This window comes from Narcine bancroftii, chromosome 7 (genome assembly GCF_036971445.1).
Source record: "Narcine bancroftii isolate sNarBan1 chromosome 7, sNarBan1.hap1, whole genome shotgun sequence".
In the NCBI taxonomy this organism is placed as follows: Eukaryota; Metazoa; Chordata; class Chondrichthyes; order Torpediniformes; family Narcinidae; genus Narcine; species Narcine bancroftii.
The window spans coordinates 39363389-39390011 of record NC_091475.1 but is presented as its reverse complement, the minus strand read 5'-3'; the positions used below and the strand labels follow the sequence as shown (position 1 = coordinate 39390011).

Here is a 26623-nt window from a genome sequence, read left to right as displayed (position 1 = left end):
CGGTCTTTAGCCATTGGTGCAATTTGCAGGAGGTATCCGGTGGTGGTGGTGGGGGGCGTGCAGTCAGTCGGCAGAGGCGCGGGGATGGGCGAGGAGGAGGTGTTGCTGAGCCCGACCGCTCTGTGCTGCCTGTCTCTGTGCTTGGCTCAGGTGCCACTGGCTTACGCGCTATCGCTGTACTTCGGGCGGCGATGCCCGCCACTCGACCGGGCGCTCCTGGCCTGGCTCTTCTATGACTGCATTGTACACTTCACCCTGGTAAGTGGTTCTGTCGCAATGTAGCGCGGGCTAAAGTGTCCCCTGGTCTTTCTAAGGTCGTTTGCTGTTTGAATGGGCATATTTTCCCCACAAGATGTGTAAGGAACGACCGGAAAAGGTCGCATTAAAAATCCTCATCATGTATACCGATTTTGATGCAAATAGCTTCATTTTACAAAGCAGCTTTTCTAACCTTCAGCTCCAGACTAATGAAGGACTTTTTTATTTTTCAGACTATGAACCACACTGACCAAAATACACACAAACATTTCCCTCTTGAATATAAGTGTCATTCCCCCCCACTCAACCTTCATGAAGGACTTTTAATGTATATTCGCTCTAATAATACACAAATTGAGATCATCTGTTTTAATGATTCAAAAGGATAAATATTAATTTGCTCACATAAGACGGATGGACGCATCCTGACAGACCCCTATCCTCGCCATCGCTCAGCTTGGACTTTCCCACTACAACAGGGGTGTCAAACTCAAATTCACAGAGGGTCAAAATTAAAAACTTGGACTAAGTCGTGGGCTAAACTAAATATTTATTGAAAATTTTCAACAACATCTGTATGTTTTCTCTTCTTTCAACATATGTAATGTTAAACTTTTTCTTATTGCAATAAATGTTTAATAATAGTTTTGTTAAACTCTTTCCAGAAGAAGCATTAACAAATGAGAAATAAAATATTCAATAAATAATATTTCTCTATAGCCTTTAAGCTCCTTTTAAATGTTTTTTTTTCACAAGCCAACAAGTCGAAAAAATAACAACTTGCTTTAATGATAAACAGGTTTGTCTTTTAAAATGATGAACATCTAGTCTGCCTCCCACCTGTCTTGAAAGGTCCTGTTCTCTGTCTTTCGTTTGGCCATTTTCCGTAAGGGGTTTATTACATGTGAGTTGGGCGACAGGTCGCAGATGCTAATGAAAGTAAAGAGAGGAGGTGGGGGCGATTAGCGGGCTGACGGGCCGGCGCCAACTCATTTGCAAAGCATTCTGGGATTTGTAGTATTAGTTGTGCATGCGCTATACTGGCGCGGCGGCCAGCGGGCCAGCTCTAATACATATTTGATATGATTTTGCGGGCCAAATATAATTATATCACAGCCAAATTTGGCCCGCGGGCCTGAGTTTGACATGTGTGCACTACAAGTTGACCCTGGCTTGAGAAGGTTCCCGCTGAAGCCAAACTGGGTACATTTAATATCTGTATCACTCCTCTCTAATGCCGTTCAATAAAGATTTTAGAGAAACACAAAACCTACTGGAACAACAACAAAATGCCTGATCCGCCACAATGTCATTGCCCTGCCCTAAGCCAATGTAAAAAAAACATAATAGTCGTCCGTCTTCCGTATAATCATGGCTGATCTGGCCATGGACTCGGCCTCCATTTATCTGCCTGTTCCCCTTAATTATCTAATTATTCAAAAGTCTGTCGTACTTTTGCACTTTATTGATTTTTTTTCTAGTCTATTTACATTTCTTGTTTACAGGCGCACCTTTTTTGCACTACCAATAGGAGGTCATTGTGCCTTGCCTGCAGGGAAAGGAATCTCAGGGTTGTATAGGATGTCATGTATGCACTCTCAGAATAAATCTGAATCTTCCATAGATTCACTCCTGTCTGGGAGAAGCAGTTCTCCCATCCCTCTATCAAAAATGTGAAAGTTGGTATCACTGGCCAGTGGAAACAACCTCCCTGCCTCTGTCATGTAAATTTTGATGAGTTTATATGATTCTATAAGATTCAAACCCCCCCCCCCCCCGCTCCCATTCTTCTAAATTACAAAGAGTATAGCCAGTGGTGTCACTAAGGTTGGTGTCACCACTCCCCTCCCCCACCAAACATGGACCTCCTCCCATACCAGACCATACAGAATCCTTAGTAATGGTTTTTGTACTAATTTTTCTCATAAATTGTAATTCCCATATAAATGTAATGGCAATAGTAGTGAGATAAACAACTAGTAAAATTAAAATTGCACCTTTACAGTATCGGATGCACAGTAGCGACAAAAACAACAGTGCATGTTTGTAACATGTGCAGACAAAACCACGTGATTCGGTGTCATTGTAATTGGGTAATAATGACAGTTCTGACTGGAGTGCATTATAAGGTTCAAAAAGTAAATGAGCATAGAGTTATAGCCTTGGAAGTATATTGATACGTGTAAGGTGGGCTCATGAAAAAATGTTTTTGTTGTTATAACTAACTACATGGATATTTTTATTAAAAATTATAAATTTCTGCTGAAACACTGCACAAAATTTTTGTGGACAGTCATTTCAGTGTCACACCCCCCCAAGTGACACCAGTGAGTATAGTCCCAGGCTACTCAATCTTTCTTCACAAGCTAGCCCTCTCATTTTTGGAATCACCATCGTGAACCATTTTCAAGTAAAGATACCAGGACTTGCGCAGTAGTCCAGGTGCAGTCTTCCAGCACTCTGTACAGTTGAAGAAGAATCCCCCTGCTCTTGAATCAATCCCTCCAGCAATGAAGGCCAACATCCTACTTCCCTTCTCAATTACTGGAGAATGAGGGGAAATTTAATAGAGGTACTCAAAATTGTGAGGGGTGCACAAAGAATAAATGTAAGCAGGTTTTTTTTCCACTGAGGTTAGGTGAGACAAGAACTAGAGGTCATGGGTTAAGGATGAAAGGTGCAATGTTTAAAGGAAACATTAGTGGAAACTTCATGCAGAGTGGTGAGAGTATGGAACAAGCTGCCAGCTGAAGTGAATGAGGGCTCCATTTTGACATAAAGAAACATATGGATGGAAGTGGCATGGAGGGCTATGGTTTGGCTGCAGGACAATAAGACTAAGCAGAGTATTATGGTAGTTCAGCAAAGATTAGATGGGCTGAATGACCCTGTTATGTTCTACCTGATGCACTGGTAAACTAAAAAAAATCTCTGAACTCCCTTATTATATATCTTGAAGGAACTCTGTGACTGAGCTTCCATTGGGAGTAACAATTTCAAAAATTCACCACTGAGCAAGGAATTTCTCCACATCTCTGAATTAAATGGCAAACCCCCTGGTTCATGATGAATAAACTCATTTGGAGGAAGATATCAAATCTACATTTGACCATTGTAGTTAAATAATTATATTTTTGTAATTTTATCTGTAACAAATGATGTTAATTCAGTTTCTTGATTGTGAGTAGAATAAAGTTTGGTGTATTTGAATGGGAAACTATGGAATTAATTGACTTTTGTAGATGAGCAAGAGATAAATGTACTAAAATATTCTTTGCTGTTATCCATTGATGTAATAATCAGACAATTAATTATGATGCTATCTCCAATATCTTGTCGAAGATGATGTTTAAGATAGGACCTACCCAGTAATTTTGCCAACCCATTCATTGAGAAGGGTAGAGCAACGTGTATTGAAATGTCTAAAATCACTGTGGAAACAAATAAAATAATTGTTATTTTTGTATTATATTCCAGGAAGGACCGTTTGTTTACATATCCTTGACGGGGACTGTGGCTCAATCCGATAACATTCTTGCCTTTTTATGTAAGCTTTCAATTCTGTGATGAATCTTGCAGACAAGTTTGGTAGTTACTGGTCAGCATAATAAGCTTGACCTCATCATGGCAAGTAGAATCTCTTTTGTGTTACTGCTTGTGAAATGACAAATTAGAGCTATCAACAGTTCCTCTTTATTAAAAACATTAAACTAAACAAATGGTGGTGCTTGATGCAACATATCAAAAGTCACCTTGCAGAAACACCATTTTTAGGTGCACTAGCACATTTACATTTTTTCTGAAGAAAGCAATAAACAACACAATGAACCATTTACAAATATTGTACTTCAAGCAACTTAGTACTTTGCATCAATATTAATTAATTTGGTATCAATGTTCCCAAGTCTGGATCAAATCTCATCATAAACACCTGCTCCTACATCATAATCTGATATTCTTGATCCAACACAGTAATCATCATTAATTATACATTCTTCTTCCTTCTTTGGCATTCCTCAGGACCGAGGATGATTTGCCTTAGCTTTAAATCAGTGGGTTCTGATGTGGTTCATGGAGATGGTGTGGGACCCGGCGATACTTCTGCAAATGAGAAGGACATAGCAGATGAGGTTGGTCAGTAGGTAATTTGCAAGGTGGTGATCTCTATTTGCCCTTTCCAGTGAACTTCTGTGATCTTCCATTGCCTCTGGGTTCTCTGAGTGCTGCTTCTCCACTTTGGAGTAATCGTGGACCAAAATTCCAGGAGTCAGTGGAGTTGTTGTATTTCTTCAAGTAGGCTTTTGAGCGCATTCTTGAATCTTTTGCTCTGTTTACCTGGTATTTTCTTCCTTGGAATAGTGTCTCTATTTTGTGAGTCTGTTGTCAAGCATATGAATAACATGGCTTGCCCAATATTGTCATCTTGAGTGTAACTGGCCTCCGTGCTGAGATTTGTTGGCCTGTGAGATGGCACCTGATTATTTTGATATCTCACATTTTTTGCATATTTGTTCATTCTGTAATGGAGAAGTTCCAGAACCCAAATGGTCATGACCTGGGTTGCCTATAACTCTAAACAACTGCTACATTGTGTTGTTACATTGATGACTACCATGAATTTAGATGCAACAATCACAATATTGGTTGCTAAAGAAATGTGCCTTTAGTTTCATCCTGACTTTTTTCCTGCCTGCCTGCTAATTCCTTATTGCATGAAAAAAATCTATTCTTTCACTCTTCTTCTTTTGAAGTTACAAAGTGATCTTCTCTGACTTTCCTTTTCTGCGTCATATCTGCTGTGATGGTTTCCACTTTTCTCACTACAGTCCTATTGACATCCCTCATAATAATCTCAGACCTTTGTGTTGATACAATCTTTTACTGAAGCAGTAAACTCTCAACTTACATGTGTTTGATGCAACAATGTAACACCACTAAATGGAATACTCAGCTCTTAAAGGCATCCTATTCCCTTTCCATTCACAGACCCGTATTCTCCCTCGCCAAAACTCTGGTTTACTGTTGTGCCCTCTCTCCCTTATCCTTGCCTGTGGTCCTCCTCCCCCTGAACCTCTTTCTCTCCCCCCCCCCCGAACCTCTTTCTTTCCCCCCCAACCATTTTCTTTCAGGCCTGCCTACATTTTGCTTGTTCCTCGATGAAGGGCTCAAGCCCAAAGGGTTAGATATGTATCTTTGCTTAATAAAGTATGCTGTTTGACCTGCTGTTTCTCCAGCATTGTTTTTAATTTAATCATTGCATCTGTTTAAGGCTTAGTCTGACTACTGCCTGCAACTTTTGCTAATTGTATATTAGACTAGAGAGTTAATGTTATCATTTATGAGTCCGCACACATGTAGGTAGAGCAGGTACAGTATAATCCGAGGGGATGGATTCCACTCCTGTGTTTAACATCCATGTGCTTCCAGGGCAGGAGTATGGAAAAGCAGACGCAAGATGGCTTTCTTCAGATCCTATTATTGTATCGATAGAAATCCTGACCGTGGTGTTGGGTGGATTTTTGGCACTGCTTCTTATCTATGCCATAGTGAAAGATAAATACTACAGGTAAGAAGACTGGAATGTTACTCATTGTTCAAAATTTTTCACCTGTAACAGTTTGATGGAATAATCCATGTTGATTTGCTTTTTTCTGTACTGAACATTGGGGTTTAGAAAACATTCTATTGTGGACAAATCCATTGTAAAGTTCCAAGTTCTGCCTCTCACAGATTGCCTTTATATTTGTCCCTTTACCTTTCCTCTGAAAGTATTGACCCATTCAGGAATATGGTACTGATGGTACTGTCCTCTCATTCTTTGTGTCTGACTGGTCTTCAGGATCGTCAAAGCTGTTTGACTAAGAAGGCTGATGAATTATGGAAGTGCATTAACTAGCAATCCTCGATGGGAGTTGAATTAGAGCAGGGGTGTTGAATTAGAGCACCAAAGCAACTATTGATATCGATCCAGAAAGGGACTTTTATGATTAAATGGCTTAAAGTCCATTAAGAAATATTTTCTTACCTGAATGAACATTGACAGCTAAATACTCTACATTTCTTACTTTATAATGTCCCCAACACCCTCTAGAATATTAAGATGAAAGAAAGTACATCTTTGCTGTTATTGGTCACCATATGAATGACAATCACTCACAAAAAAAATAATTGTTGGTGCATGGTTCATGTTAGAACTTCAGAGGAAATTTCAATAACCAAAAGTAAAGGGACACCTTTAGTTCTTGATTAAATTATTGATTATAAAGGACTCCTGTCCAGTAATGCCTTATGTTTTAACTAAAAGTGAAAGTAACATTTGTACGTCTGCATAGGTGGAATGGATTCCATAGAACAATATAGCACAGAAACAGGCCCTTTGGCCCTTCTTGTCAATGCTGAACTATTATTCTCCCTAGTCCCACTAACCTGAACTCTGATCATATCCCGCCATACCCCTCCAATCCATGTACCTGTCCAAATTATTCTTAAAAATTAAAATTGAGTCTGCATTCACCACTTCAGCTGGCAGCTCATACCACCACTCTCTGTGTGAAGAAGTTCCCCAATCTTTCTCCCTTCCTCTCATTTATATCTCACCTACCCTCAGCGGAAAAAGCCTTCCTACATTTACTCTATCTAGACTGCTAATAATTTTAAATACTTCCATCAAATCTCCCCTAATTCTTCTACACTCCGTGGAATAAATCTTTCCCTGTAACTCAGTTCCTGAAGTCTGGGTGACATCTTAGTAAATCTTTTCTGCATTCTTTCAAACTTATTGATATCTTTTCTGCCATTAGGTGACCAAAACTGCACACAATACTCCAAATTTGGCCTCACCTATGTTTTATATAACTTTACCATAACATCCCAGCTCCTATTTTCAATACTTTGATTTATGAAGGACAATATGCCAAAAGCTCTCTTTATAACCCTATCTACCTGTGACCCACTTTCAGGGAATTATGTGTCTGTATTCCCATATCCTTCTGTTCTACTGTACTCTTCAGTGCCCTACCATTTACCATGTTTGACCTTCCAAAATGCAGCACCTCACACTTGTCTGCATTAAAGTCCATCTGCTATTTTTCAGTCCATTTTCCCAACTGGTCCAGATCTCTCTGCAAGCCTTTCTCAATGTCCACAACACCTCCAATCTTGGTGTCATCTTCAAATTTGCTGATCCAATTTACCACATTATCAACCAGATCATTGATATAGATGACAAATAACAATGATCCCAGCATAGATCCCCGAAGCACACCATGAGTCACAGGCCTCCAGTCTGAGAAGCAATCATTTACTACCACTCTCTGGCTTCCCCATATAACCCATGTTGAATCCAATTTACTAGTTCACCATGAATAATGAGCAGTTGAACCATCTTGACTAACCTCCCATGTGGGACCTTGTCAAAGACCTTACTGAAGTCCATATATATATCATACACAGATTTTCCTTTAATCAACTTTCCTGGTAATCTCCTCAAAGGACTCTATGATTGGTTAAACATGACCTACCACTCACCAAGCCATGTTGATTATCCCTAATCAATCCCTGGCTATCCAAATGCATGTGTACTCGATCCTTATGAACACCTCCCAATAACTTAGTGATGTCAGCCTCACCGGCCTATCATTTCCAGGGTTACTTTTGGAGTCTTTTTTAAACAACTGAACAACATGAGCTACCCTACAATCTTCCGGCACCACATCTATGGCTAAGGATATTTTAAATATTTCTGCCAGAGGCCCTACAATTTCTACACTAGCCTCCCTCAAGGTCCTAGGGAATATCTCATCAGGCCTTTGGGATTTATTCACTCTTATTTGCTTTAAGACAGCAAGCACCTCTTTCTCTTTAAATGTATAGGTTCCATGACCTCACTGCTTGTTTTCCTTACTTCCTTAGACTCCAGGCCAGCTTTCTGAGTAAATATTGATATAAAAACCCATTTAAGATCTCTCCCATCTCTTTTGGTTCCATACATCCACTCTTTTAACTACTATGTGATTTCAGGGCAAGAAAATGGCAAAGTAGATGCTAGATTCAGAGCATACCATTGTGACTTTACAGCTGACAGTGGTGCATGTGTGAAATTTACTATACAAAACAAACTCACAGAATTTCCAGTGAATATGCACAATTGTTTTACCAGACACCATGTGGTTATTCTGCTTTTAAAAAAAAGTGAATTGAAAAAATGCTTTAAAAAGACAGGTTAACAAGTACCATGTTCCAGCATTTTGGCTTATTACATTATCAGATTGACAGGCAATCCTCTCATTGATTTGGAACAATTAGCAACACTTCTATTAATGCCAGTTACCAACTCGTGCAGGCTGAAAAACCAAACTAAGAAAGGGAAATAAGAAGCAGAAGTTTGAGATGATCGGTATATACAATTGTAAAATGTCTGAGTGGGTTATGGCGGTGATGTGGAGGTGTTGGGGAGCAACAGCACTAGCGATGGGAAGTGCTTCAAGGGTTGTCTTATACATTGAATATATGTTGAGTGGTTTTTCTGAGTAAAATTTATGGTCTTGTTTTTGTGTCTGGCCCCTGGTTTTTTTTAGTGCTTTTTGGGTATTTCAAGTATTATCTTTTGTGCCAAAATACATGGTACCTTTGGTTTCTCTTCTCTCGTTTCAGGCACTTTGTTCAGATCACGTTGTGTGTCTGTGAGCTGTATGGTGGCTGGATGACTTTCTGCCCTGATTGGCTCATTGGAAGCCCAAACTTGAATACCAGCAACTGGCTTTATCTCTGGGTCTATCTAGCATTCTTCAATGTGGTCTGGCTTGTTATTCCAGGACTCCTTCTATGGCAGTCTTGGCTCAGCCTCAAGGAAATGCTTCAAAACAAAATCAATGTCGAGAAAAAATCAAAATAGATGATCATTCTGCTAGTACATCCAGGAGGAAGTGGATCCTCTATAAATTTTATTTTGAAAAAAGTTTATAGAATTCCATCAAAAAAATTTGATTTGTTTTGCATTAACTTGTGGGGGCTCCCTGGGTTATGAATGATCTGACTTAAGAAAATTCAACTTTTGAAGGCCAGTTACTTGTGAAATACAACAATTAAAAGTGTAACATGCTCATAAACTGCATCTGAATTGCTTCTCACAGAAAGCTTTGTGATTAAGATATGATACAGGCAACATTGACTTCAGACTTTATGGATAATTTACAAAGGTGATGAAGATCCTTATGTCAAGTAGCAAGTCTTGGAGTTCTCTATTTAATTTTTTTTACACTGTTATATTTTTAAATATCTTTTGATTTTTCCCATATTGTAGCAGCATCTTTACTCCTAAGATTAGCAGCATGTTTGGCGTAGAAGTTAGAGCAACGCCTTTACAGCATTCGGGACTTGGGTTCAAATCCCGCGCTTTCTGTAAGGAGTTTGTATGTTCTCCCTGTGTCTGCGTGGGTTTTTCCCAGTGCCTCAAGTTTCATCACACCATTTGAAATGTACCGGAGGTGCAGGTTAATTGGGTGTAAATTGGGCGGCATGTACTCGTGGACCGAAATGGCCTGTTATCGTGCTGCATGTCTAAATTTAAATTGAACAGGTGGCAGGGTTGGCATAGCAGTTAGCGCAACACCTTTACAGTGCCAGTGATTGAGACTGGGGTTTGAATCCTGCACTATATGTAAGGAGTTTATATGTTCCCCCTGTGTCTGCGTGGATTTTCCTCGAGGGCTTCAGTTTCTTCCCACTATTTGGAACGCACTTGGGATATAAGTTAATTGTGTGTAAATTGGGCTCCACAGATTTGTGGGCCAAAATGGCCTGTATGTCTCAATTTTTTTTTAAATTAAAAATTAATTAGTTAACTGGCTGTAGAGTGGACTTTGGAATGAAGTGAAGGGTGCTATACAAATTCAAACATTTTCTTTTCTAACGCTAAAACAAGGTTTAGTTGTGTACCATAAATGTGAACTGTAGTTGCCTTAAATGGAAGAAGGATGCTTTATTGGATTTATTTTGTTAAAAATCCTTATGTTGTCAATCCTTTTAATATATTTTTCATGTTTATGCTGCTCCTCTCTAGTGAAAGTTAAAGTCTAAAATTTTTCATGCCATATTTAAAGTTTTCAACTTGATCCAATTTAGATGGTTCCACAATGACAATCTTATTGTTGCAAGATGCAATTGATTATTTGTTGATGTGATCATATGAATCAGAATCTTTATTACAATTAAATTTAAACATGCCACATGTTAATATACCCTTCCAGCCCATGAGTCCATGCCCTCCAAATATACCAATTAACTACAACACCCGTATGTTTTGAAAGGTGGCATCTGGAAGAAACCTACACAGACACGGGGAGAATGTAAAAACTCCTTATTGGATTCATGCTAGATTCGAGCCCGGGTCACTGGCGCTGTAATCTTGTTTCTTTTTTTTCTTCTTTGGCTTGGCTTTGCGGATGAAGATTTATGGATTTATGTCCACGTGCTGCAGGCTCGTTGGTAACTGACAAGTCCGATGCGGGACAGGCAGGCACGGTTGCAGCGGTAATAGTGTTGTGCTAACTGCTATGCTAACCATTTTTTGGATCTTCATTTGATTTTGTACCTCCCAGACTGTTACACTTCAAAATTATTTAATTGCATGTGCTACCATTCAGACATTCTGAATTATAGACGGATTGCCCCATCAGTGGACTGGGAAGATAAGGTTATCAAGGTTGAATGTTTTTCCTAACCATTTAGATTCCTTTTGATCTGTTGATTAATGTGATGTAGGCAATCCAGGGAGTCTAACTTATTGGCAGATGAGAGCAACTGTTGTAGGAATTAATCATTGATGTTCCCTTTGCTGATTTATTCACTGAAGTTCAAAATATTTTATTGTTATTAAAAAAGCTATTATTTTGTATAAGTACACCTGTACATGTATTCTTTTAATTTAGCACACTGTTAATGTTCAGCTGTTTTCATGGTTTTATTGTTGGCTTGTTTAAATACATGAATCTACCTTTGAAGTTTTTTCTTTTATTCAGTTACAAAACATTGACAATATTTGCAATTATGAGAAGTCAGTTCAAGGTCAACAACATTGGTGGGTTTGGAGTCACACGTAGGCCAGGTAAGAAGAAGGTGACAGATTTTCTTCTCTGTAGGACATCAGTAAACCAGATGTGAAATTTTGATTAATCTGTTCATTAAATGTTGATCAAGTCAAATTGAAATGCAATTTTAATATACTTGTAGTACTACAGTTGTTCACAGAACAAGAACCTGTCTTAATGCAAAGATCATCCCTAACCACCTTTCTGCTTTTAGCAAATAATAAAATGTATTTCAAAACTGTAAAGTTTGGATTATTGTTGAAAAATATAGGCCTCTGCTAATCTATAACCTTAAAAATAATACAACCTTGTAGGTTGATTCATCAAGAGAAATCCAAATAATTTTTCTCATTTTCCAGTGATTAGTAATGTTACTGTAGGTTGTAAATATATAATGTTAGGGGCAAGTGAGATTACAATAATTACAACCATTCATAGGATGCTAATTTTATCAGCTCTAAGTACATGTATCATTTAGTGCTTATGGTGCAGCACACTATGAGCAAAATTGAAGTATTTCTGCAAACATGTAACCATTAAAATCTGTAGATGTTGAAAATCTTAGAGAAACAGAAAATGCCGGAAAAAGTCAGTAGGTCAAACAGCGTGTATGGAAAGTGAAACAGTTAATGTTTTGGATCTGGGTCCTTTCTAGGACCCATAATCTAAGTGAAAGGTTCCAGATCTGAAACATTAACTGATTCTCTTTCCACAGATGCTGCTTGTTCTATAATTGTACTGTTGCCCAACATGTCTTGAGACAATTTAATATATATTTTGTGACAGCATGTATAGTCCTACTACAAATAGGGCAGTCTAAGGAAATGATACTAGTCTGGTGGAAGTGTTGGTTGAGGAATACATTGCCGATTCCTTGAAGAAGGGCTCGGACTCAAAACATTGGTGATATATCTTCATCTCCTATGGATGCTGCAAGACTGGCTGTGTGTTCCTCAGCATTTTGATGGATTTTTACTACAATCACAGTATCTGCAGACTTTTGCGTTTCACTCGAGGAATACGTTGGCAACAATTACCATAATTCTCTCAATTTCAGAGTAGTTATGGAAAAGAATCTGGTTGGTTCTCAAATTGAGGTCCTAAATTGGGGGAAAGTTGATTTCAATGGCACTTAGGGGTGAGATTTTGAGAGCACAGGATCTTTATGTTCCAGTCAGGCCGAAGGTTCGAGGGAGCCGTGGTTTTCTGGTGAAATTAAGAAGTTGGTTTGGGACAAGTGGGAGGCCTATACCAAATATAAAAAACAAGGGATTGAGGAGATGTATGGTCGTTACTTAGATTGCAGGAAGAACCTTAAGAGGGAAATTAGAAAGGCGGGGTGCCTCAGGGATCAATGCTGGGTCCCTTGTTGTTTATCATTTATATTAATGATTTAGAGGAGGGTGTGGTTAACTGGGTAAGCAAATATGTGGATGATACGAAAATAGGGGGAAGTGGTGGATAGTGAGGTAGATTTTCTTGGATTACAGAAGGATTTGGTTTGGAAGAGTGGGCTGAAAGATGGCAGATGGAATTTAATGTAGACAAGTGTGAGGTGTTGCATTTCATAACCAGAATAGGACATATACAGTTAAGGGGAGGGCATTGAGGCACACAGAAGAGCAAAGGGACCTCGGAGTTATGGTACAGAGCTCACTGAAGGTGGATTCCCATGTAGACAGGGTGGTTAAGAAGGCATACGGTAAGCTGGCCTTCATAAATCATAGTATAGAGTATAGGAGCTGGGAGGTGATGCTGCAGCTGTTTAAGGCATTGGTGAGGTTAGGTTTGGAGTACTGTGCTCAGTTCTGGCCTCCAAATTATAGAAAGGATATAGATAAGGTGGAGAGGGTGCAGAGAAAGTTTACAAGGATGTTGCCTGGTTTACAGGGAGAGATTAAGGAGACTGGGTCTTTATTCATTGTTACATTTTGGAAAGGCAAATCTAAATAGGTCATATGCATTAAATGGTAGGCTATTGAGATGTGCAGAGCAACAAAGGGATTTAGGAGTGATGGTAAATAGTACCCTCAAGGCTGATACTCAGGTAGATGGTGTGGTGAAGAAGGCATTTGGAATGTTGGCCTTCATAAATCGGAGTATTGAATTCAAGAGTAGGGAGGTTATGATGAAATTGTACATGGCATTGGTGAGTCCAAATTTGGAGTACTGTGTACAGTTTTGGTCACCAAATTATAGGAAAGATAAACAAAATAGAGAGAATACAGAGAAGGTTCACAAGAATGTTGACAGGATTTCAAGGTTTGAGTTACAGGGAAAGGTTGTGCAGACTCGGACTTTTTTCTCTGGAGCGTAGAAGATTGAGGGGGGACTTGATAGAGGTGTTTAAGATTTTAAAAGGGACAGACATAGAGTAAATGTGGATAGGCTTTTTCATTTAAGAGTGGGGGAGATTCAAACTAGAGGGCATGGTTTAAGATTGAAGGGAGAAAATTATAAAGGGAACATGAGGGGAAATTTCTTTACGCAGAGGGTGGTAGGGATGTGGAATGAGCTTCCGGCAGACGTAGTTGAGGCGGGATCATTGGTTACATTTAAGGTTAGACTGAATAGTTACATGGAGAGGAGAGGACTGGAGGGGTATGGACTGGGTGCTGGTCAGTGGGACTAGGAGGGTGGGAATTTGTTACGGCATGGACTAGTAGGGCCGAACTGGCCTGTTCTGTGCTGTAACTGGTTATATGGTTATATGGAATGTAGATGACTGAGAGAGGACTTGATTGAGATATTTAAAATTATGAAAGGAATAGATAGACTAGTCATAAACAAACTCTTTCTCCTGAGGGCAGGGGAGGTTGGAACAAGAGGCCATGAGTTAAGGGTAAGGGGGCAACATTTTAGGAGAAATATTAGAGGTGGCTTTTTCACTTAGCGAGTAGTGGCAGAATGGAATGAACTTCCGAATGAGATAGTTGCGGCAGGGTCCCTTCTGTCATTTAAGAGAAGTTTGGATGTGTACATGGAGTGAGGGGGTTGGAGGGTTATTGGCAGTGAGCGGGAGGTTTGAGCTAATGGAGTTGTTCTCGTGAACCGGTGCGGACTCGAAAGGCCGATTATGGCCTGTTTCCGCTCCATATATGGTTATATGAGAAGGAACCTGGCAAAAGTACTTTTGAACTAAGTGCTTGAAGGTAATTGACAAGTGGGTTTAAGAAGATAGAGTTCAGGACCAATATTTTGTAGTAAGAGTGAAAGGCAAAGATGTAAGATTAGGAAACCTTGGATGATGAGGAATGTTTAAGGGATTTGGGGGTAAAAATGGAAGAATATTATGCATATTCCTCACTTGGGGCATATGGAGTGTGAAGGTGAAAATTTAAGAAATAAATTAGGAGGATGAAAAAGGGGGCCACAAAATATTTTAAGCAAGTAAGATTAGGGACATTGTAGAAGTACATCAGGATTAAGAGATTATCAGGGAAGGAGTGGATCCTCTGGGTCCATTGAGGTAATCTCTCTGCAGAGCCAGCAGATCTGGACAAGGTTCTAAATGAACATTTTCATCCATAGTACCAAAGAGAGGGACAAGAAAGGTAATGAGTTCACGGAGGACGTACCTTTTTTAATATTTTATTTAAAATTCTATACTTGCGGTAACTATAATTGTTATAATAATACAGATATCAAAAAACAAATTGATTTCATACATGATGGTTTTTACCCCACCCCAAGAAGTCCCTCCCTCCCACCCAACCACCCCCTCAAAGAAACAATATATAAAATATAAAAATATAACTATAGGTATAATAAAGAAAAGAGAGAGAAAAAGAAAATAAATCTGGATTGCAAAGATGTCATCCAGAACAAATCACTAAATCTAACATAAACATACAGAGGAGAATCTAGAGGCATAAGAAGTATATCATTACAAATTTAATCCCATTATTTTGGTATATGTGTGCCAAATTTGTTAAAACAGTGTTCTTATTCCTTAAATTATGTGATTTTTTTTCTAAAGGAATACAACAGAATTTCAGCATGCCACCTTGGCATAGTCAAAGATGTATCAGATTTCCAAGTGATTGCAATACATTTCCTTGCTACTGCTAACATAAATTTAAAAAATTCCAATTGATAAATTGATAGTTTTAACTTGGGTCTTGTACCTTCATTATTTCTTAATAAGAATGAATCAGACTTTGCGGAAAAGCAATTCCTGTAACTTGTTGGAAAAAAAATTGCATAAAGCTACCCAAAAGGGCCTTGCATTAGGGCAAGACTAACACACTTAAAACATTGGTCTGATAAATCTGATTTCAATCTATTCAACTTCTGTAGTGTAAGATGTAGCTGATGTAAAAAATTGTATTGATAGTATTAGTCATAAAATCCCTACATACATTTTTCCATGTTGATCAATTTATAATATTTAAGTCTGTTTCCCATCTCTGGCTAGATCTATGTAATCTTAATTTGGAAGTACCTGCTTGTAATAATGAATATGTCAAATAAGTAATTTTAACAATCCCACCACTAATAAGTTCTACTTCAGTACAACTATACAGAAACATAGTTGGTCCAAGCTTATCCCTCAAATATGTACTTAACTGAAAATAACAAAACAAAGGGTATTATGTGGTATAGCATATTTGTTTCTCAATTGCTGAAATGACATTAATTGGCCTCTTTCGTAACAATCCAACATTAATAATCCCTTTACAAAATCATATATTTAAGAACTGATTATCTCTTGAAAAAGCTAAAAGAGGATTTTGGATCAATAGCATTTTAGGTGTTATAGACCCTCCACCAATATCATCATTTATTTTATTCCAAACATTAAGCAAATTTTTTAATTAATGTGTCTCTTTATCATCAACCAACAATTTCAATTCACACATAATATATATATTTCAATTTTTCTGCTCTCTTTTCTCCTATTTAGAGGTACCAGTCTCCTGGCAGGGGCGTTTGCTAGGGCTTTAAACTAGTAAGGTTGGGGACAAGGGTTCATGTCAGGAAGGAGAGCAAGAACAGAGTCTTTAGGCAAAGAAAAAAAGACTTTTTCACACAATCTGGAGGTGGAACAGCAGCAGGTAATAAATAGTGGCCATAGTAACAATTGTAGAGAAGGTGAGAGGCAGAAAGTTAAATGTGGAAGATCTCTGAGATGCATTTATTTCAATGCAAGGATTGTGGTAAATAAAGTGGATGAACTAATGGTGTGGATTGACACATGGTGTTATGATGTGATAGCAATTAGTGAGACATGGTTGAAGGAAGGTTGTGACTGGCAGTTAAATATTCAGGGATTTTGCTTCTTTAGACATGACAGAATTGGCAGGGTACGAGGGGGAGCTGTGGCATTGCTTGTCAGGGAAGATATTACAGCAGTGCTGAGGCAAGATAGACTGGAGGACTCATTGTGGGAAGCTCTGTGGGTTGAACTAAAAAATAAGAAAGCTGAGGCTACAAATATAGGGGTATATTATAGGCCGCCAAAAGAGGATAGGGAACTGGAAGAGCAAATGTGCAGGGAAATAGCTGAGATGTGTGTAGAAATAGGGTTGTGATAGTTGGGGATTTCAATTTTCCTAATATTGATTGGGAAACACAATCAGTGAGAGGGCAGGATGGCTTAGACTTTGGACAGTGTGTTCAGGATTGCTTTTTACAGCAGTATGTTGAGGTGCCTACTAGAGGGGAGGCAATGTTAGATCTATTGTTAGGGAACGGAATAGGGCAGGTGACAGAAATGTGCATTGGTGAGAACTTTGGATCCAGCATTCATGGGTCCATTAGCTTCAACTTAAATATGGAAAGGGATAGGTCAGGTCTGAGGTTGAAGGTCTTCGAGTGGGGTAAGCCCAGATTTGAAGAAATGAGAAGGGATTTGCAGAAAATTGTATGAGCTGATCTTTTTTCTGGAAAGGATATAGAGGAGATTTGGAGGATATTTAAAGAAGAGATATTGAGAGTGCAGGATCTTTACATGCCAGTCAGATCGAAAGACAAGGCCAAAAGTTCAAGGGAACCGTGGATTTCTGGAAAAATTAGGAAGTTGGTTCGGGACAAGAGGGGGGCATATACTAAATTTTAGAAGCATAAAAGGATAAGATGTATGATTGTTATGTAGATTGCAGAAAAAATCTTAAGAAGGAAATTAGAAAGGCAAAAAGGTGTGAGGTGTCAATAGCTGATAAGGTAAAAGTGAATCCAAAGGGTTTTTACAGATATGTGAATAGTAAAAGGAGGGTTAAGGATAGAATAGGACCACTGGAAAATGCGAGCGGTGAACTGTGCGAGGAACCGTATCAGATGGGAGAGATATTAAATGATTTTTTTTCTCATCTTTGTTCACGAAGGAAAAGGACATTGGACTATGTGAGATAAGTGAAGCAAATGGCTTAGTTATGGAAAAGATAGGGATTAGTAAAAAGAGGGTTTTGGAGCTTCTAGGGTCAGTAAAAGTAGATGTCTCCTAGTCCTGATGGGATTTTCCCCAGGACGTTAAGGGAGGACAGGGAGCAAATAGCAGAGGCACTGTCAGTGATTTTTCAACAATCACTGGAGGAGGTTGTGGTGCCGCGGGATTGGAGGGTTGCTAATGTAGTTCCATTGTTTAAAAAAGGCACGAGGTGTCGGCCAAGTAATTATAGGCCTGTAAGCTTGTCTTCAGTGGTAGGGAAAGTTATGGAGGGTATTCTTAGAGATGGTGTATATAAATATCTGGATAGGCAGGGATTGATCAGGAGGACCCAGCATGGGTCTGTGAAGGGGAAGTCATGTTTGACGATCCTTGTTGAGTTTTTCGAAGAAGTGACAAGAAAAGTGGATGAAAAAGGTAGGGCAGTTGATGTAGTCTATCTGGATTTTAGCAAAACTTTTGATAAGGTTTCACCTGAAAGGTTAATAAGGAAGGTTCAATCACTAGGGATTAATAGAGAAATAGTAAGATGGGTTCAGAGGTGGCTGGAGGAGAGACAGCAGAGTGTCATGGTGGACAACTGTCTGTCAGGATGGAAGCCTGTGACGAATGGTGTGCCTCAAGGATCAGTGCTAGGTCCCCTATTGTTCATAATTTATATTAATGATTTGGATGATGGAGTGGTTAACTGGGTAAGTAAATACGCAGTCGATGGGAAAAATTGGGGGAGTGGTGGATAGCGAGGAAGGTTTTCAGGGATTACAGAGGGATTTGGTTTGGAAAATTGGGCTGAAAGATGGCAGATGGAATTTAATGTAGAGAAGTGTGAGGTGCTTCATTTAGGAAAAAATAATAAAAATAGGACCTATGCAGTGAAGGGGAGGACATTGGGGAATGCACAAGAACCAAGAGATCTTGGGGTTATGGTGCAGCTTTCCTTGAAGTTGGATTCCCATGTTGAGAGGGTGCTTAAGAAGGCATTTAGTATGTTAGCCTTCATAAATCATCGCATATAGGAGCTGGGAAGTGATGCTGCGAATGTTTAGGGGATTGGTGAGGCCAGGTTTGGAGTATTGTGCTCAGTTCTGGTCTCCAAATTATAGGAAAGATATAGATAAGGTGGAGAGGGTGCAGACAAGATTTACAAGGATGTTGCCTAGCTTAAAATACCTAGAGTACAGAGAAAGATTGAAGAGGTTAGGACTTTATTCATCGGAACATAGATGGTTGAGAGCAGATTTGATAGAGGTGTTTAAAATTATGAAGGGAATAGATAGACTAGACATAAACAGACTCTTTCCCCTGAGGGCAAGGGAGTTTGAAATAAGACGACACAAGTTGAGGGTAAGGGGGCAAAATTTTAGGAGAAACATTAGAGGATGCTTCTTCACTCAGAGAGTGGTGGCTGAATGGAATAATCTTCTGGAGGAAATAGTTGAGGCAGAATCAATTCTTTCATTTAAGAGGAGGCTGGATATATACATGGATAAGAGGGGGTTGGAGGGTTATGGGCGGAGAATAGGTGGGGAGATCTAGCGGAGTTGTTTGAGTGAACCAGAGTGGACTTGAAGGGCCAAGATGGCCCGTTTCCATGCCATAAACTTATATGGTTACTGTCAATGGCATAAATTCACTTTCATCCCAATTTATTTTATAACCTGAAACTTTTACATATTCTTCCAATTGGGCATATAATCTTCATAAGGATGATTCAGGGTCAGTCAAATGTATCATCTGCAAATAAACTAACTTTATGTTCCTCTTGACCCATCTTAAAGCCCTTAATTCGTAAATCGGAGCAAATTACCTGGGCAAGTGGTTCGAAAGCTAAAATAAATAAGGCTGGTGATAAAGGACGATCTTGTCTGCTTGATCTCGTTAATTTAGATGGCATAGACACTTGCCCATTAGTTACTAATTTAGCTTTAGGGCTATTATATAATGCTCCAATTTTAAAAATTAGATCTAAATCCAAACTTCTCTAAGACCTTAAACAAAAAATCCCACTCTAATCTATCAGACACCTTTTCTGCATCTAAGGCCTCTGCAACACTCAAATCACCTCTTTTTGTGCTAAATGAATTACACTAAGTAATCTAGCTACGTTTTCTGAAGGATCTTCTTTTTAAACAAACCCCGACTGATCCTTCTCGTATAACCATATATGGAACATATTTATTAATTTAGGTAACAAGTTATTCAGAGAGGAGCACCTTGAAAAAATGGTGGCACTGCCAGAGTTGCTGAAACAGCCAGATAGAAACATTAATGAATAGGGACAGGAGTTGACCATCTGGCCCATCGAGCTCGTCCATCATTCGTTAAGATCAAGGCTTATCTGGTTGTGGACTCTGCTCCACTTTATTGCTTATTTACCATAACTCTTAATCACCCTATTATTTCAAAATCTATCTGTGTCTTAATTACATCGAATGAGTAACCTCCAGTGCTTCATTAGTCAGAGAATTCCACACATTCACCAGTCTCTGGGAGCAACAATTCCTCCTCATCTATTCCTTTGAATCCAGGCTATGAGCCCTAGTTCTATCCCCACCTGCTGGTTGAATAACCTTCTGCTTCTACCTTATCTATTCCTTTCATAATTTTATATTTCCAGAATATCTAAACGCTAATGATATTGTCCGAACCTACTCAATACATCTTCATAAGCTAAACCCCTCATTTCTGGAATAAATGTTGTGAGCCTCCTCTGCATTGCCTCCAAACCCAATATATCCTTTCTATAATTGGCTGAGCAATCGGGCAATTTTATACAAAGTAATAAGGAGAATCAGTAATAGTAGAAATAGTATGGACTCTTGACATGGAGTACCTTGAGTTCAGTTCTAGGCCTCTTGCTACTGCATGGGATATATAAATGGGGTGCACATCAATAACTCTGTAGTGGAGAGTGGAGAATACTTAAGTTCCTTGGATTTCACTTAACTAGTGACCTATCATGGACACTCAACATTTCGTCACTTGACAGGAAGGTGCAAGAGTGACTGCACTTACTTAGAAGACTGATGCGAGCAAGGCTACCGACCACCATCCTGTCAGTCTTCTACAGGAGTTCTATTGAGAGTGTTCTGCCAACTGCATCGCATTGTGGTACGGTTGCTGCAGAGAAATGGATCAAAGGTTAATCCACATGATCATAAGAGTGTCAGAGAGGATCACTGAAGTCTCTCTCTTTGCCCCCCCCCCCTCCACTGCCCCCCAATGATGTAAATTTGATTTTTAAAATTTAGGTATACAGCACGGTAACAGGCTATTTTGGCTTATGAGCCTGTGCTGCCCAATGACACCCAAATAACCTACACCCTGATATATTTTGCACAGTGGGAGGAAATTGGGGCCCCACGCAGACATGGGGAGAATGTAAAACTCCTTACAGACAGCACGGGATTCGAGCCCCAGTCCCAATTGCTGGCACTGTAAAGCCATTGTTTGATGAGCCATTGAGCTAACCAGATGTGCCAGGCATATATTTCTATATATAATCTATTGGGGTTGTTGTCTGAAGAGGGCACAAAAAATTGTTGAGGACTCGTTCCACCCTGCACACAGCATCTTTCAGCTGTTCGTGTCAGGAAAGAGATACAGGAGTTATCAGAGCCAACACCACCAAGCAGGAGCACAGGCTTTTCCTACTGGCAGTGAGACTGCTGAAGGGCTAAATTAAATGCTCACACTAACATCTGAGACTCTCATATTTACCAAACAACATCTATTTATTTATTTGTATACTTGTATACAAGTATACTTATTTGTATACTTGTCCTGCATATATATTCTGTATTGTGACAGATTTAATCATATTTTATATTGTATATATATGTTTTTGAAGTAGATAGATTGTGGGGGTAGTGTAGTTCACAAACAAACACGAACGCTTCACAGAACCAATCTCATTTAAAGTGCCAGAGCTTCGCTAAAGCCAGACAGTCTGGTCTCCAAGTCTTTTTGCAAAGACAATAAACACTGCTTTGGGAGAGAGCTTGAAAGGGTTTGTGCTGATAAAGATCTTTTCTAAGATTGGGAGCCCTGTAAGAGGTTCTGGGTTTTGCAAGCAGAGAGAGAGAGAGAGAGGAGAGAGACCAAAGAGGTTTTCTCTCAGAGAGAGAGAAAAAAACTGGTTTCGACAGCATAGCAAGCTGGTTGCTTGTTTAAACAAACCCATTTTGAAGACAGGTTGTAAGTTCTGAATTCAACCTGTTCAAAACTCATGTGGTCCAAACAAGAGGAAATGGCTGGCTTGAGTGTTTCACCTGAAATAAGGGGGGTAAAAAAGGAACTCTGTGGTAGCCTGCAGAAGAATAGGTTATCATTTGGAAAACCCTGATGGGTCATGTTTCTTTGGGAAGACAGTGAAATGACTGATGGAAGTAAATCAGTTTGTGTGTGTCCAACGAGCAACGAATCTCTCTCTGAATCGAACAAAAACCTTCCTGAGCGGTAACCATTTAAGCACCAGAAAATTCATAAATGTTCAATTCTGTGCGCAGTATAAGGATTGCTTGATCCCGGTGCACTTGAAAGACTGAGAAGTGAGATTGGACTGTGAGTCAAAGAACTTTTACACATTACGTACATGTGCACTTAGAATTAGAAGGGGGTTAAGTTAATAGTAAGTTAAAGTTTGATCCTGTTTTATGTTTAAATAAAATTAAAAACTACTTTTGTTTAAGTTGTACTGACAATAACCACAATAGCAGTGCGAGTGTAAGACAGCTTTAATAAACTAATATGTACACTAAGAGGTACAGTCTAACCTGGAAGGCTAGACTGTAGCTCTGGACTGCTTTCTATACAAGGTCATCAGCGTGACCCCTGGTGTCCTAGTGGTGTAATTACATATCACCCCATCAGTAGCCATTTGTCTTGGTGAATTTCTATTGCTGCTAGGTTTTGGGGTCCTCTGGGCCCGTAACCTTAATGTATGTGTCTGGGAGTTTCGCACTGAGGATCAGAGAACTTGGTTTCATCAGGTTGTGCTTGTGCAGTCAAATGACAATATACTTGATCAACAATTGGCAAGAATGAACCTAGTCTACAGGAAGATATCAATTGGGTTAACTGGGCCCTGCAGTGCAACATTGTATTCAATGTGGATGAATTATAGGAACAAGGCGATCTCCGTCTGCTTGCCACATTTAAAAGCTGTTACCCAGGGGAGCTGGGCAAGGCTATAATCGTATTGATTTTAGACCAGCAGAGACACAACGGGTCTGGCACCGGGCAGTAAGTGATTGATGAAAGGCTAAGGCAATAAGCCTTGAAACGTCAGACTCGGCACCACCGCCCCGTGCCTGACCACCAGGGGTGAACCGAAGGCCGATCAATGCAGCAATCGATGCAAGCCCCTCCCCTTCCCCCGTTGGCGGGACGTTAGTGCGCCGCGGCTCGAAGGGAACGCCGAGTAATGGATGAAGCGACCCCCCCAACCCGGCTCGTCGATCAATCCCTGGCCTGGAGAGGAAGTGGCTGACGCTGCGCAGATCGTGTGTGTGCTGGAAGCTTTCGGTAACATGTCGTTTCTCTCTTCTTTCACCCACCCAGTGAAACATAAGGTCAGGAGGGACAATGCTGGTGGCAATTTGCCGAGTTATAACTGGATTCTGATGACCTTTCAACTCCAGCCCTTGTTTTCTGGAGCAAAGTCACAGGGCGAGCTGGTGCCAGGAGGAAGCAGGGGCTGACCCCCAGCTATAGGGTTGGGTTGCTGGTGCAGTGGCCCCCGTTGGCTTTCTTTTCTCTGTTGTATTAGCAATATTCTTGTTTTATTTTTGCAAGAGTAGGTTCTAACTGAATCATTGTTCTTGAAGAAATAGATGAAAAGGTGGAGTGCAAAAGCTTGTTGTGTAATTCCTGTTTATCTGTATCCTGGACTCTGCTTGGTGTTTATAGATTTACGATTCAAAATCGTCATTGAAGTTGGCTGGGTTTCAGATCTAGAATGTCACACTAAAAAACAGAATGGCGAATATGTTGTGGTAATTTGCTGTAAGTATTGGACATAGTACATAAACCAACTTTAGCACCTTCTATACCCAGCACTGAGGTGCTCGTACTCTCAGTCAGCGACGTTTGTCTTTGCTGGAGTTAAATTTTGTGTTCCGTGTGCTATGGAGGGAGATTATTAGCAGCTCCACGAAAATAAAACCAACTTCCCCATTGAATCCTGGAAATTTCTGACCATGGTTACTCAAAGAGAAGATGGAGCATTTGGGATAGTACTGGAAAAGCCTCAAGGCCATGCATTGGGAGTGGACAAATGTAAAGAAAGTATCACTTCACAAACGAAACACTTGTCTGCCCCACCAAACTCCCAACTGGCCCTTCTGTGAAAAAGTGCACATTTCCTACATTGGCTTCATTGGGCAGCTCAGAACCCACAACAGGAACAGTTGCAAATTATCCTTGATCCTGAAAGAGTTACAAAGACAGGCGTGTTTCAATTTAAAAAGCTGTTAGTATGGAGACAATGAAGGGACTATCAGGGATAGGTGGAGACCAAGAAACTGACGTAAAAATGTTGGAAAAGCCAATCACAACTAATCTTTCTGAAAGAATAATAACTTGGAGAAGAGAGCAACCCAATCCTGGAACTGTGCAATATTAAACACTGCAGTGCTGTAAATCTGAAATATAAAAGAATGTTGGAAATACCTATCAGGTTTAGGAGAAAGTAAGATTGAATTAACATTACAAGTTCATAACCTTTCAGAGCTGGCCAGTTCTGATACAAATAATAAATACAGGTTATCTGATATAGTTAACTTCAGTCATAGAGCTATACAAACATGGAAACAGGCTTTTTGGCCCAACTTGTCAATACTGACTAAGGTGCCTTCCTGAGCAAGTCTATTTTGCCTCCATTTAACCCACATCCTGACCTTTCCTATCCATGATGCTGTCCATTAAATGTTGTAATTGCACCCATCGCCACCATTTCCTATGAAAGCTCGTTCCATATACCCAACATCCTCTCTTTGAAAAAGCTGCCTCTCAGATTGCCTTTAAATCTTTCCCTGCTCATTTTAAATTTATTACCTCGCATTCCCTGAGAGGGGGATAAAATCTGTGGCTTTCCACCTTATCTATGCCCCTCATAATCTTGTATACATCTATCAGGCCTACCCTCAGGCTTCTTTGCTGCAGGGAAAACTGTCCCATCTTATCCAAACTCTCTTAATAACATCATCTAGTCCCCTCAGCTACCTCAAAAATATTTTTTGCACCTTCTCAAGCTTAATCTCTGCATTCAAGAAGCTTTACATTATTTGGCAACAAACAGCCTGCTTGTTTGGCACTATATTCATAATCCTAAATGTTAATTCCTTCATCATCAGTGCAAAATGAGATCAGTGCATACCATCAATAAAATGGACCAGAGTTACTTGCCTTGATTACTGTGACAGTAGCTATGAAATGCACAACCCTTACAGCCAAGAAAGGCAAGGGTAGCAGACCCAGGTGAACATCTCCATCTTCCCAACTTGGAAATATATCAATATTCCTTCATTGACATGATCTAAATCCTTGTATTTCATGATCTAAATCCTTGTATTTCATGATCTAAATCCTTGTATTTCATGATCTAAATACTTTGTATTTCCTCATTTACTAAAAAGTAAGGTGTAAGGTAAGCCATCTAATGAACTACCTTCCTGAAATAATAAAAGCCAATCAAAGATGTACATTATAACTTATTCATTTTTGCTAAGGCCAATATAGAGTGCAGAGAAGGTTCACGAGAATGTTGACAGGATTTCAAGGTTTGAGTTACAGGGAAAGGTTGTGCAGACTCGGGCTTTTTTCTCTGGAGCGTAGAAGATTGAGAGGGGACTTGATAGAGGTGTTTCAGATTTTAAAAGGGACAGACAGAGCAAATGTGGATAGACTTTTTCAATTAAGAGTGGGGGAGATTCAAACTAGAGGGCATGGTTTAAGATTGAAGGGGGAAAATTATAAGGGGAACATGAGGGGAAATTTCTTTACGCAAAGGGTGGTGGGGATGTGGAATGAGCTTTCGACCGACGTGGTCAAGGCGGGATCATTGGTTATATTTAAGGAAAGACTAGATAGTTACATGGAGAGGAGAGGACTGGAGGGGTATGGACCGGGTGCTGGTCAGTGGGACTAGGAGGGTGGGAATTTGTTACGGCATGGACTAGTAGGGCCGAACTGGCCTGATCTGTGCTATATGGTTATATGATTATATCCCTGGTCACTCGTGAGAAGGTGATGTTGAGCTGAGACTTTGAACCTCCGAGTCCTCCTTGTGAATATGCTCCCATAGTGCTGTTGACTAAGGATGGGGAAAATTAAATCAATACAAAATAGTAAAACTAATTGCTGTATAGGTATTGTCTTGTGTCGTGACATGTACTGAATAAGATTCTAGTGGAAAAATGCCCAGAGATGAAAATGAGCTCATTGCATCCAACAAACCAGGCCAGAAATAATGAATCAGACTGCAGATTCCAAGACTAAAGAAGATCTAGGTTTAAGATCCATGGCAGAACAAAGGTTGCTTGCTTCTGATACATCATTGCAACCAGTGATGAAAGAGCTGTAAACACTCTATTGCATTACTACGTTTCTATTTTTTCCAAAATTTTCCACTATATTTTAGTTTATTATATGTTTTAATCTGGCGAGCCCAAACGAACCCAGCTTAGCGCCGACATTGGCGACTTCAGGGGTTTTTATGAGACACTAAAGGCTGTGTACGGCCCCTCACCCCAAGTCCAAAGCCCTCTGCGCAGCTCAGACGGCGAAGTCCTCCTCAGCAACAAGATCTCCATCCTCAATTGATGGTCAGAACACTTCCAATCTCTTTTCAGTGCCAACTGCTCAGTCCAAGAATCCGCCCTGCTCCAGC

The 26623-nt window shown here is 39.8% G+C and overlaps 2 protein-coding genes across 8 annotated transcripts in view; both read left to right on the top strand.

Annotated features, from left to right (window-relative positions):
• The first annotated feature begins 2 nt into the window (after positions 1-2).
• On the top strand, positions 3-11590 carry ebpl (EBP like). Its single transcript, XM_069889719.1, has 4 exons — positions 3-258; positions 3736-3805; positions 5686-5824; positions 8911-11590. Exons 1-4 carry the CDS (start codon positions 85-87, stop codon positions 9149-9151), a joined length of 624 nt encoding a protein of 207 aa, XP_069745820.1. The 5' UTR covers positions 3-84; the 3' UTR covers positions 9152-11590.
• Positions 5803-26623, top strand: part of LOC138738785 (RCC1 and BTB domain-containing protein 1-like) — an 83740-nt gene continuing 62919 nt past the window's right edge. For 4 of the 7 annotated variants that reach the window (XR_011341734.1, XM_069889707.1, XM_069889710.1 and 1 more), the window contains exon 1: positions 22669-23259. The gene's annotated coding sequence lies outside the window, so the exon portion shown is untranslated. Of the gene's footprint in view, positions 5825-11280; positions 11363-22668; positions 23307-26623 lie in introns of those variants that run through there. The other 3 variants (XM_069889706.1, XM_069889709.1, XM_069889708.1) reach the window with 3 other exon arrangements.